The following is a 13,391-nucleotide window of genomic DNA, read 5'->3' as shown; positions in this document are numbered from 1 at the left end:
TGCTTAAAACTGCTTTCTGTAAATTACGCCAGCATTCGTCATTTGCATATCTCATGCATCCACTGGACGTAAGTACAGAAATTTAGGTGCGTCTCCTATGCCATTTAATTTATCAACACATAAGTCTACACACGGACAAACGAAGTATTTTGAGAATACAGTGAATTTTATTCCTTACGTTAGGATTTCATTCCTGAAAGCTATCATTCAAACGAGTCATGTTGATCGTACCGTGAATGAAATTTCACACCAATATATCTGTTTTATTTTACGGTATAGCAAAGCCAAATAAGTGAAATTAAACGCTTTACTGTTTTTCGTATCGAGCAAGAATCGTTTGCATATTGAAATAAAATTCGCACAGGATAAAGTTTAAAAACTAATAAATGGAAGTGTTTTGATTTTAATGTTAACATTCGAAATATTAATATCAATTATTCCGCACTCTGTGAATTCCTGGCTAAAATGTTTCTGTAGATCTGTACGCCACGTGTTTATTCGGAAAACGGCATTTAAGTCACGTGTATGTAACTGCCCACCGAGTGACAAATATTCAGCATCCGTTGAATGCAAAATATGTGAAGCACGTCCTATATGAAATGCGGATAAACATTCGACGTCTTCGAGTTTCTAAATATTCTCTAATAATTTCCAAATAATTAATTGTATATCGAAGAGTTACTTGAAAAAATAGAGCATAGAATCGTAATAAAGAATAAAACTTGTATAATAAATATATCTACCTATTTATACATTATACAGTATTATACTTTTAATTTTTTTTTAATAAAGCTGGCAAGTCAGATGTCAACGTAAAGCATCAGGCGTCTTATATTTTCTATTATGAGAGTTTTTAATTTTGAACATGTCGTAACACAAAGATTAAGGTAACATGGATATGCAGATTCCATAGTGTAGAGTGTAAGTAAACGATAACAATGGATAAGATAATGAATATTGTACGCACGTACTTGGCCAAGCATGGAATCATGCAGCGGAAGGCTGAGAATGTTTGAAAAGTCAGATTCTTTTCACAACATTGAGTATGCCATGAATGATTAATGAATGGAATAAAAACTTTCTACCAAGAAATTATTATTCATTCATGGAATTGTCATTAAGGAAGGTTGTCACGATAAAAAATTGTCCAGTTGATTTTATGACAGAAATTATACATTACATTGTAATTAAGTATCTTTTTCTAATGTAATTAAATACCTTTTCGTATTTCGTACAAAATCACGCGTTGGTTTAGTACTTTTACTTTAATTTATTTATTTAGAATCGTATCCATCTCTGCTATTGACGGCTATTTACAATTTTGTTAATCCTTATTTTGAATTTAGTTTATTCGAAATTGACTGAACCAGTCGTACATCTCCATTCTCGCAAGGACTACAACTAAACTTGGCTTCTTTCTAGTTAGCACGTGCGCCGTAATAGCTTCTCCTATAAAGAAAACTTTTATGAGGGTGATATTTACCGGATTCTTTAAAAGTTATAACTTTCACCCATTTACCTGCGTAAATTGACAGGCTTAATAGGAATGTTGAATAACTATTCACATTATAAGTTTCAACAGAAAAGTCAGTTATGAATACGGGTATCTGTATAGTGCGTTATCGTCACATGGATTACTACATTGTGATGAAAAAGAAATACACGTCAATATTTTTGATAAGCCGTATGAAGCTCTGGCGACGAACCATTCTCCTAACAATTTAGTTTCCAGATCACGATCGTTTTTTGTTCCGTCACACAAACTTTCAAATCTTTTCATTCGGGAAGTTTATTTGAAACAATCGGAAACGATCTTTGCGCGTAGATGTAACTCTCAATCTGCATGAAAACCAACGGTTCCATCATTTTGGACGTTGAAGTTGAAATAGATGTAGCTTGGTAATCGATAGAAATAAAAGAAAGAAAAAACGGAGAATATCGGAACTCTTTTCATTCGTGAAAGGAGACTGTTTCAATCATTGGTCTATTATTATCCTTGGATAAGAAATTAAAGATACGTAAAATTAAAATGTCTGTTGTTTCAGTATTCTAAAGAATAAGATTAATATTCTTTTAAAGAAAAAATTGTAGTATTGTGTAAAACCTATTTAAACATACAAATTGATATATGTTTACTTTTTATGAAAGAAACTAAAATTTTTCAATAAAAAGAAACCTTTAATCCAACATTATAATCGCTAAAATTTTTGGAAGAAATAAACCTTTTTTTTTAGCAATTCATGCAAAAGTATGCCAAATAGACAAATATCGCTATAAAATAAAATGGGCAAAACAATTTTATCCACAGATTCCATTTTTTACTTGTATTGTATAAACATTCGCAGTTTACTAACAATGACCTTTAACAATAATTTAATTATAATTGATTCGATTGTGACCAATCAATGAAAGAAGATATTTAAAAAATGACTCTTTTTCTTATTTAATTTCTTGTTAAGCGTGAAAGATAAATACGATGCAACTATACGATGCTAAGAAATGGCAGCACAATCCATATATTTAATGTTTTCATAATTTTCACCTTAACAAATTTGTCCATATTTCATCTTTTAAGAACACTATTGTATAGCACGATGTATTACCCCGGCATAAAATGTTAAGAGAAAAAATTTCGTTTAACTACGTACTTATACTACGTTCATAATAACCACAAATATAAGAGGAGCGTAAATTAATGCGACAGAAAGATGAAACATAATTCAACGATCGTAATAGGTATACAGACTGTAACCATTTTCATAACACCGTAGGTAATAACTTTAGTAAAATTTGAAAATAAAATTCTCAAAATGTGACGGTAAAAAGACATACGTCGTTAATTAAATAAATTTTATACATACAAAGCGACGATACTTGACGTTCTTACGTGTCTACGAGCAAACTTATTGCACAATCTGACACATCCTTCGCGTAATACTCGAAATCTTCTTTCAGATAGTTCATCTGATATAGTCTTTGGTGCGGAAGATGGTGCTGCAAATTTGTTTATTCATGCGTCAGCTAAATCAACATAATCTTCATCTTCCATTCAATCTCCGTTTTATAAATCCTATTTCAGTTTTTTGGCTTTTTCCATTTCTCCGCGGGTCTGAATATTTGCATTTCCTTTCGCAAATCGTGGAAGTAATACGCAAAGCCATCTGCTCTGTCTAGAGAGAGAAAAAGATTAAACCTCTTTTCATCTGTAAAAATAACTTTTCGCCATTCCTCTCTCCAATGAATCCGTTATTGTGAGAACTGTTGCTAAACACCTGATGCTTCTGCTACTTGTCTCGCATACGAAGAAAGATTCGAGAGTTTTGTTGAAATAGAACCTTCGCCACGAGAAATTATTGCGACGGCCCGTGCTATTCCTTTTGCCGCGCGTTTCCAGGCTTTTTAATAAATCGCGAATTAGTTTACAGCTCCACGAGGGAAGCTTTTAATCGCAAAGGAAATGTGTGTTAGCGACTACGAATTTCTGGGGATTTTTTAAAAAGAAATTAGGCCACGGCTATTTTCCCTTCGTACAATTTATGATAATTACTTTCATAACCGTGCACAATTTATTCGGAACCTGGCGTATTTGTGGTTCTTTGGCTTTCAATCGTGTTTTTATCTGCACGTTGTGCTCTGTTCCGGCGTTTCGTGAATATAATTCTGAAGATAAATTAATGTTAAAAATAATAAAATTTCAAATGCAACTATTTGTGGACAGGCTTGAAAACTTTTAGTGATTTGGAAAGAAGCTAGTTGCAATGTTCACGGAAGCTGAACGTACTAGTAAAAACATGATTGAACCATGTAAAACCATATATATATGTTATCTAATCATCCTGAAAATTTAAAATATAATATTTTTCATTTGTTTGTGGCTAGAAAAAGCATGCTTGTGAATGTGACCAAATTAAATGTCGAGTGGTCCGTTCATAAAACACTTTCTTAAACAACGAAAATACTTCATGTTCTAAAAACTTCTGAATAACGTTCAATGATCTTCAAACGCAGCGACAAAATCGTTATATTTTTGCATAAAACAATATCATTGACATTGTATTTAAAATTCACTCAATAATCGATGAATTCATGCGTATGAAAGTGTTCATGGCACTGAATGGCATTTTAAATTTATGGACGATTTGTATTTTACCACAGAGCGTTTTTACATATACCGCATAAATCTGTCTGTACCGTTTAACCTCTTCATTTAGCGCATTCAAAATTGCTTTACATACACATTCATGCGATTTGGACTTACTTCTACCATATTTATGACGAATTCACAGTTATTTTTAATTTTCCAAGTGAATTAATGTTTATATAATTTCTAATGTTCATAAATATTGTTTATTGTTAATAAATAATTGTCTGTTCTTACCTAAAGATATGTCGTATATTCAAAAGTAACGTAATTGTTATTTTCGTGTTCGTAATTTATCGCCAAGTTAATTAATTCGAAATTACTAATTTCATTGTTTGGGATATCGTATTGCATTTAAATAATAGAGCTTCGCGTACTCAAACCCGCAATACGATACATTCAATTATGATAGTTTTGATACTGTATCGATATTCAAATCCATACACAGCAATTCTGTATACACGTATACGAGCACTATTATAATTCATATTTACACGTATGAAAATAAAAATTCATTTGGCGCGAAACAAACAAAATGAAGTTTCTAAAATGAAGTTTGCCTCGCTAATAGACAATAATAAATATGATATAATAATGGTAGTGATTGATTTAAGAAATATCTTATATTAAATATTTCAGAAATATAATTGATAACAGCGTTTCTAGATGTTTTAAGGCTGTAAATATTAAGCATAAAAGTTTAAATTAAAGGTTACAAGAAGATTAAATTTAATTTTAATTTGAATTAAAAGTTAGAAAAATAAAAATCGATAAAGTTTTATATAGTTCACTTTTTCTTCTTCAAAGAGATTTCAATTTATTTCTTGTTGTATTTAAACTGATATATTAATTATCTGTATTTTAACTGTTCTAATAATTGAAGCATATGCGGCAGTATATACATATTCCCAAAACTTAATTTATTGTTAACGTTTAGTTAGTAATATAGATACTTCGTGACTCAGAATCAGTTTTAAATACGTAAATGTCTGGATTGAATAATGCATTTTATGGAAAAGACATCCATGTTCGGTGGTTAAATGGAACTGATTGTTATCAGACCGCTGTAAATCTTCGTTTATGGACGGTGCACGAGAGAACACAGTCAACTCCAGTAATGGATGCTATTAAAAGGCTGGCTCATGTTACTGTAATTAGCTCGAAACATTGATCACATTAAAGCGCTCTTGATTCTTCAAAAAAGATTAGAGTCTGTAACAGTCTAACATTCTTTCATCTATAATTTTTTGAACACCTAAAAGTTCGGACTCTTCCCTTTTGTTAAAAACTACGTAATTTATGGTGTTGAATTAAGTAACGAGAAAATTACCTATATCTTTGAACATCGCAAAATAATACTTTTTTGTTTATTATAAATATTGTAATAATGAAATATACTATAAATTATATATGCGTCTATTTAACGCTAAATGTAATACTGCTGTTTTGAGTTTGTTAACATAATCAAAATTGTTTCCTTATTTTGTTTTACATATACCATATTATGAAATGTATCATATTTAACATGAAATGAAACGTAGATAATATAATTTTATTGATATAACATTTACAAAATATTCCAAATTTTTAATTTAATTTATTATAGTAAATATTAAATATTAATTTATACACAGCTATCGCGTTAAAATTATTTCTAGATCTCATTTTAGATGTACATTATGAAAATAATAATTTATTCCACTTGTAGTTTCATAAACATGGATATATAAATACATTTAATGTATGAATCATGTCACAGGAATAAACACAAATAAATGTTATCCGCATTAATTCCACGCGAATAATCATCTACAAAGGAGATATCTACAAAATTTATTGCAGTTCTATAAAATGCCGTAAGATGCATAAATATAAATTTGTATAACCTTGATAGTTTTCCAATAAAACACGATACTCACATTTTCAGATAATATTACATGTATTGAACAGTTCTCGATAAATCATGCGGGAAAGCAAATAATGTGTATAGAATAAGGCTATAATTTTATTCGTCTGACATCTCCGAAACTTTCCTAGACAGAAAGTACATACATAGTTCTTATAAGTTATTTATTATCTTCTATGTATACTTTCTGAGAAAAATAATTTTGAATATATCGTTGCATTAATTCAGTAATAAAACATGAATCATTATACAATAATAATAAATCTTTTAAATAAAGAGACTCTTCACAGGGAGAGATAATTAGTCTTTGTACGCTCGAATATGTTCTACATACACACCAGGTTCCACTAAAATTCAAAATTTTTTGTTGTGTGACGTTGCTTGTTAGCCGACTGAGTTTCATCATGGTATAGGAAGATGTTTGAAACTGTTTTTTTTATTTTTAATTGTCCAACTTACCAATTGAATTCTACTCGTTAGCAACGCACCGATAACAAATAATTCCTCGTTTTAATAGCAAATTACCACAACTCACATACCATTATCAGTATGTCATTCTAATCCTGATGAAGCTGTCCGCAATGCCGACGAAACGTCAGAACGTGTCCCCCAAAAAGAGGACATGTCCCTACACCATGAATTCTCAATTTTAGTGATCGTGATAATCATCGAATAGGATCATAAGAATTATTTTATAACGAAATATGCTATTTTACAAAAATATCCAGACAGATAAATAGACAAAAATCACATTTCTTAGCCTCGTTATCTCAAACTATAGATTATGTTAATACGTCGCTAGGATTTTATTTAGCTGCTGCAGTAACTTTTAACTTCTTCGCATAGAATATTCTAACTTTATACGATATTCGGTGAAATTTTAATTTAGTAAGGAAAACCTTGTTATAGGACGTGGAGACTTTCGTGACTGATCGTATGTCATTTACCATTTCAATTGCTCAATTATGACTGTTGGAATACAACGATATTAATCGCATACAGATGAGGTGATTGATCGAACGGATTCTTCCCTTCGTTGCCCAGCGATATCCCCACTAGCGTGCGTTCGTGAGATGTACCGCGGCGGCTGGCGCGTGCATGCTCTTTCGAGAATTCTGCGGAAGAAGCGTAAGGATAGGATGGAACATTGGGCACGTCGAGAAGCTACTAGAAGGTTTCGTGGCACATGTGACGCCACACAGACATCTACACAGGTCACACTCATTACTGCATAGAGAGTGGGGTTCCTATTTCCCTCACTCTCTTAACTAACATCGGCACCAACAAATCCGATGGTCCCGTGCGCTAGACACACCCATCCTTAGCTTTCCTCCGACACAGCATCGTCTCCCAAGACAGTACTGATTTTACATCCTTCGAACGGTCAACATCCTTTCACCGGGTATACACATCCGCAGATCAGTCACTCACTCATCTCGTACATACGCACCAGCGTAACTATCCTCGTTATAAGTTGCTGGAATAAACGGTGAAATATAACTTACTCTACTGTGTCATATTCATTTAACCACCTCTGTTATCTTAACCGAAACAGGGGAACGACTACTTCGCGGCGTCGATTCACCGAATCGTAGCGAGAATTTACGCCTCTCGCTGACGCGTTTTCCTCGCGACCGCGTCTCTCCGCGAACGGTCGTAACAGCTACTCTTGCAGGATTTGTTCGCCGTACGAATTCCTCTTAATATCATTGTCCACTTTTATTTCTCATATATGAACAAAGTAAATCTTCGTATACGATTCTCGTTGAAAAAACCGGGGATTTGTGTATTTCGCAGCGCAAGTTCAAAAGATCGTTTAATCAATCCGAACTATCAACTCACCGCTGAAACGTTTGCTCTACGAGTCTGGTGAAATACGTCTGACTCGTGCACGCACCAGTGGTCCCAGATATCGCACTTTCATCTTGCTTTTATTTTATTTCGGTTATCGTACACATTCGTGTGTACAGACGGTTGAAAAATTTTATCCTTTTTAAGTACGGATAATGTATCGTGCGACGTGCAATTCAATTCGAATTTTACGAGGTCGTAAATTCCACTTGTTCGTTGAACTCGGTATCGCTCGTCACATTTTTTACGTTTGAATGGTCTCACGTGTTTCCCAATGTTCTCGCGGTAATTTAATGCGCTCCGGACCGTTTTGCTAATTTTCATTGCGGGTTGATGAATTAATTAAGATGTCCTATTTGAGACAGTTGGAGAATATACAAGTTGGTTCGTAACTCGTGGCACGAATATGGTCAGGAAGATTCCTTGACGATATATATGGGCTCGAAATAAGATGAAAATGAAGGATAAACGAAATTGTCTCGAAAACATGATTTTTGAGAAAATCGAATTGGAAAAATGACGCGAATTTACTTAGTTTCCAGCTAGACAGGAGGGGTAATCGACGGAAAGGTTATTCTACGAAGATAAGTCGAAAATGTAGGATTAAATCTTTTCTACATCTTATAAGTATCGCCCATTTTTTAAACACCCTGTATATCTATCACGGATTGAAATTGTTCAGGAAGTGGTTGAGGTACCGTACATACACTGTAACTAGAGTTAGCGAAACCGCGTCGATATAAAACTTTTATTTCAATTGAATTGGAAATCTTATTATCACTGTACGAGATGAAGAAATATTGCTTTTATATTTGACGTTGCCAAAACTGATGATATAAATATGAAACGTCTTTGTCCGAGTGGAAATGCCTATTACCGTTCCATATCTGAAATAACAATCTAATATAATATAAATCTGTAATAATAATAAAAACAATAACGTAAATCAATTTTTACAATGCTTCAGAACAGAATACTATACGTATATTCATGTACAATAATCTGACGTACCGATCAGTTGCGGAAGAACGTAAAATTTCTCTCAATTTAGAAAGCAGAATTACATTGTTCTATTGGTCAAAAGATATATAAATTGTGTAATAGTATTACAATTTATTACATGTTATTTCGATACGTTGGTTTGCAGGTTTAGAGCGTTGCTCAATAGACCGATTTTCGATGGCTCGGTGTTCCTCTTCGTCATTAGCCAATACACCGCCACCACTTCCTTGGGAGACCGGACATGTCCTACATAATGATGCTACGCCTACGTGAGGTATGCACATGGTATTTAATATACACGCATCCTCTCATATAGTGCACACGACTACAATCTACAACAAGGACAATAAACTTGTTGTAATACAATAATAAAGCATAGGAGATAGCAAGAAGATGAAGTTATCAAATAACGTAGTACGAAGTCAGACTAATTCAGAATACAAAGTTTCATTTAACTTCGAGTCTCCAGACGATTTCGAGAGTCTGTTAACGAGCTTACTTACTACTGAAAAGTAGAATATCGAATTGACGTTAATGTGTTCGTGCAAATGGTGGTACCAACTGATTATAGCTTAAGGGTTCCGTTGAACTTCGATCCTCAAGTTGTGAAAATTCTATATTTATGTATATTACATCGCGTATTTTTTTTTTTTTAATTTACATTTTACAATTTGTCCAGTAGGATATTTGGTAAAATATTATATCTTAGTGATATAGTAATATAGCATGTGGATGGCTACCCCCCAGTGGGATACCATCTTCGAATTTGATTAATTTATTTCTTTAGTGTGGTGAGTGTTTGTATGTTATGTCCTTTGTGAGATCTGTTGGATGCTTCCTTTTTAGTCTTCTTTTTATGTTTGTTGCGCCGACCGTTTCCACTGCCAGCCGGTTCGGGTGCGTTGCTATTCTTTCTCTGTACCTTCTTGCACTTCTGTTAATCTCCTCCTTGACCGTTGGTATTCCCAGGTCTTTCCGAATGTCCTCGTTTCTAATGTACGTTTGCTATTGTTCTGAGTATTTTAGATTGCATTGCCTCTATTTTGGTTGTATGGCTCATTGCTGCTGTTCCCCATAGTGCTATTCCGTATGTCCAGATTGGTTTTATGATCATTTTATATATTTTTAGTTTGTTTTCTATGCTTAGTTTGGATTTTCGACTTGTTAGCCAGTACATTTGTCTCCTTGCCATCTGTATTTTGTCTATTGATTACATCGCGTGAGATGGTCTCACGCTTCGGCTAGGTAATCGGGGGGAGTCCAACTTCCCAAACCGCGACAAACACATTCCACACATCCACAACGGCTCTGCAAGCAAACCTCACTCGGTTTTGAGAAATCGACGAAGGACCTCCGATTCAACACATCTCAGAAGCAGATCGACGATGCAAAGAACACTTCAGAGCTCACGTCCTACGCACCAGCGAAGGACGATACATCGTCGGCCTCCCATTGAACGACCAGCTCCCATCGCTTGGATCCTCCAAAGCGCTAGCGATGAAACGATTCGCATCACTCAACCGCCGATTCCAACGCGTCAAACGCTTTAAAGCCGACTATCGAGCGGTATTACAAGACTACCTGGATCGGGGACACATGTCAAGAATCAGTACCGATAACGCCGACGATAGCGGGTATTATCTACCACACCACGGCGTAATCAAGGCATCGAGCGAAACAACCAAACTCCATGTCGTATTCGACGGATCGGCGGCGAGCAACACCGGAGTTTCGTTAAACGATACACTCTATACAGGTTTCAAACTACAAGGGGATCTGTTCGATATCTTTCTTAGATTCCGCCTTCATCAGTATGTATTCACCACATGTACTTTCGTACGTCCGCGGGCAGACGCGATCTCGAAGAAGCGCGCCAACGGGAGTTGTAAATTCCCGTTACGATTTGACTAATCGACGCCACGAATCGTTCGATACCTTATTTCTTGTGGGATAATAAGGGTGGTTGATTGAATATAACACTGCTATTAACAGGTTATTACATATTTGACTGATACAACAACTTCAATGTAATACAAGATTGCGTATGTGAAATGACAACTAAGAACGAGTACAACCTGAGACTCCTTTCGTGTCGACGACGGTGATGATGTATCTTCTGTCGATTGACTACCTTCGACTTGTAGATTCTGCTTGACTTCTTACTCTTGCTGTTCCTTGCACTGCCCTTTGACTCGAGTTGATGTAATCTGACTGATGAGCTTTAACTGTTACTTGAATGTTACTGTGGAACGAGTCTAGAGCGCAAGTAGAAGAAGTTGAGTTGACCCTCCTGATATCGTAGAAGAAGTGAATTTCGTTCTTATGTGATTACGAAGGAAAGCTCGGTATGGGTGTGCCCTTTGAACGAAGAACGGTATGTAACAATAAAGTTCGTTAAAAACACGAAGGAAATCAATCTTAGGATAAGGTAGGTTTTAAGTAAATGTTTCAATGAAATATTTACTTAAAAAACAAGAAATACTAAAAAATAAATAGTAAATAAATATTTAAAAAGTATGGGTAACAGTTTTTCTGCAAACTCGTCAACTTTTCTATCGAAAGAAAAATAGGATTGAATAAGAGAAACTGGATTGAAGGAACTCAACAGGGTTAAACTCAACATATGCAGCGTGGAAAAATGTTCTATTATATCAGTTTGCCTCTGAAACAATTCACTCTGTTACTCGCTATATGCTAAAATTATTTCTATTAGAACGTTGTATCTCCGCAGAATGATACGATTAATTAGAATTTTATATTTGCAGTTAGGGATGCCGCCACGCAGACGGAGGACATAGGATCTCCAACGCATGCTAGTTAGTATAGCGTGGCGGCAGAATGGCACCCCGTGATTCACTACGCTGGAATTGAACAGTCATCCCATCGCCAATATTTCCGAAATAACTCGTCTTCGTCGATAATGGAATATTCGTTGCAGGAAGAAAGGTTGCGGCACGAACACACTGCGCAAATCCGACGTAATCGCCGATATTATTTGGAAAATACGCGCTTCAAAAGCGTGCCGGATTTGATTCGAGACCTCGAATCCAGTTGACGCATTTATCTGAAATACTAAACACGTTATCGAAGATAGGCATAACGTGCGATAAATAACGATACAGAATTGATGTTCGTCGACGAACACAGTACGATTTCCTACTAATCAAAGATTTAAGACTTTTTATTATAGATTAACGATATTTAACCGAAAGATGCAAGGCGTACTGTCTTGGAAGTTAAGAATACGATTTTTCATAATTTGAATTAAAATGTAAGTACATGTCTGTAGTATTAAAATATAAAATATAATAATAAACTTAAGTGAATTATATAAAATTATTATATACTTTCAATGCTTCTCTATGATTTCAGAGTAAAAGCAAAAGATTCCTTGGTATCACTAACAATTAGTGTTCATTAATAATTAGTGCATCATTAACGATTGTCTGTTATACGGTATCGTTTCAATTTAAAGGCATTTCGCTGAAATATATGCCTGTAATTTTTTGGCCGAAATACCATATATTTATAATAACCGCACAAATTATAGGTATAAAATAGTATTTAAGAAGTTGCAATAATTACTATGTTTAATTTACCTGTTATAATGTTTCTTTTCTTTTTTAAACTATACTGTTATGATAATTGAATGAAGCAATTGTTTTAGAAAAGTTTATCAAATATGGAGTAACTTAAATGGGATATTTATGTAGATAGCTATGTATAGCCTTATACTAATTTGATTGATATTTACCATATTTGTTAAGTTTGTTTATTGTTATATAGGTCTTAATATTGGATCACGTGTAACGTTTCTTTAGAGATATTAAAATTTAACTTTTCCTGGAGTACTAACAGTATTCTATTGTACTACACATTATATTATATATTTTAAATCTGGTACAATAATACAGATATATTTTCTCCACATATTGTCGTGGTTATTAAAATCATTATAGTTATTGTTGTCGTTACTGTTGTTACTATTACTATGCATCGTGCGGCAATAAATTGTAATCTTCTGACCATTTGTGAATAGAGTGTGTTTTCAACGAATAGAAGTAGCCATTCGTGTGAACAAAATTTGACTACATAAAAGACAAAAAAGTGATAAGAATTAAATAAAGAAAATGGCAGATATGAATACTTTACAATTGTTATATCATTTACAAAATAGACGATTCAGGGACTGTAATATAAGCTTGAGAAATTGTTATTAATAAACGTCTCTTCACAAAACAAAATTCCTAGATCATAAACATAACCGTATGATGTTGGATAGAAACATAATAGTATCTCTGTGTACGTCAATATTATATCCAGCAACGCAACGCTGTATACTGTATAATATAAGTATTTTATAAGCAAATGAAGAGTGATGAGAAGAAACTATCATAAAATTGCAAAATTGCACATAGACACAATTTAGTGTTTGGTTGACAGATACGCTATAACTAAATAAAGAAGATCGATGTAATGTAGTTTTGTTTT

General features: G+C 33.9%; 1 protein-coding gene across 3 annotated transcripts in view; it reads left to right on the top strand.

The window, feature by feature from the left end:
* The window catches only part of LOC117237218 (trace amine-associated receptor 9), a 92,866-nt gene extending 79,820 nt beyond the window's left edge, over positions 1-13,046 (top strand). For all 3 annotated transcript variants that reach the window (XM_033500980.1, XM_033500990.1, XM_033500975.1), the window contains 2 exons: positions 9,046-9,174; positions 11,666-13,046. In XM_033500980.1, the coding sequence (XP_033356871.1) occupies positions 9,046-9,173 (128 nt within the window). In that variant the 3' untranslated portion in view covers position 9,174; positions 11,666-13,046. The remainder of the gene's footprint in view (positions 1-9,045; positions 9,175-11,665) is intronic.
* Positions 13,047-13,391: the final 345 nt, after the last annotated feature.

Source organism: Bombus vosnesenskii, unplaced genomic scaffold (genome assembly GCF_011952255.1).
Source record: "Bombus vosnesenskii isolate JDL3184/JDL3185 unplaced genomic scaffold, Bvos_JDL3184-5_v1.1 scf7180000013264, whole genome shotgun sequence".
Classification (NCBI taxonomy): domain Eukaryota; kingdom Metazoa; phylum Arthropoda; class Insecta; order Hymenoptera; family Apidae; genus Bombus; species Bombus vosnesenskii.
Note: the sequence above shows the minus strand (reverse complement) of the source record. Positions and strands in the feature narration are given on the sequence as shown.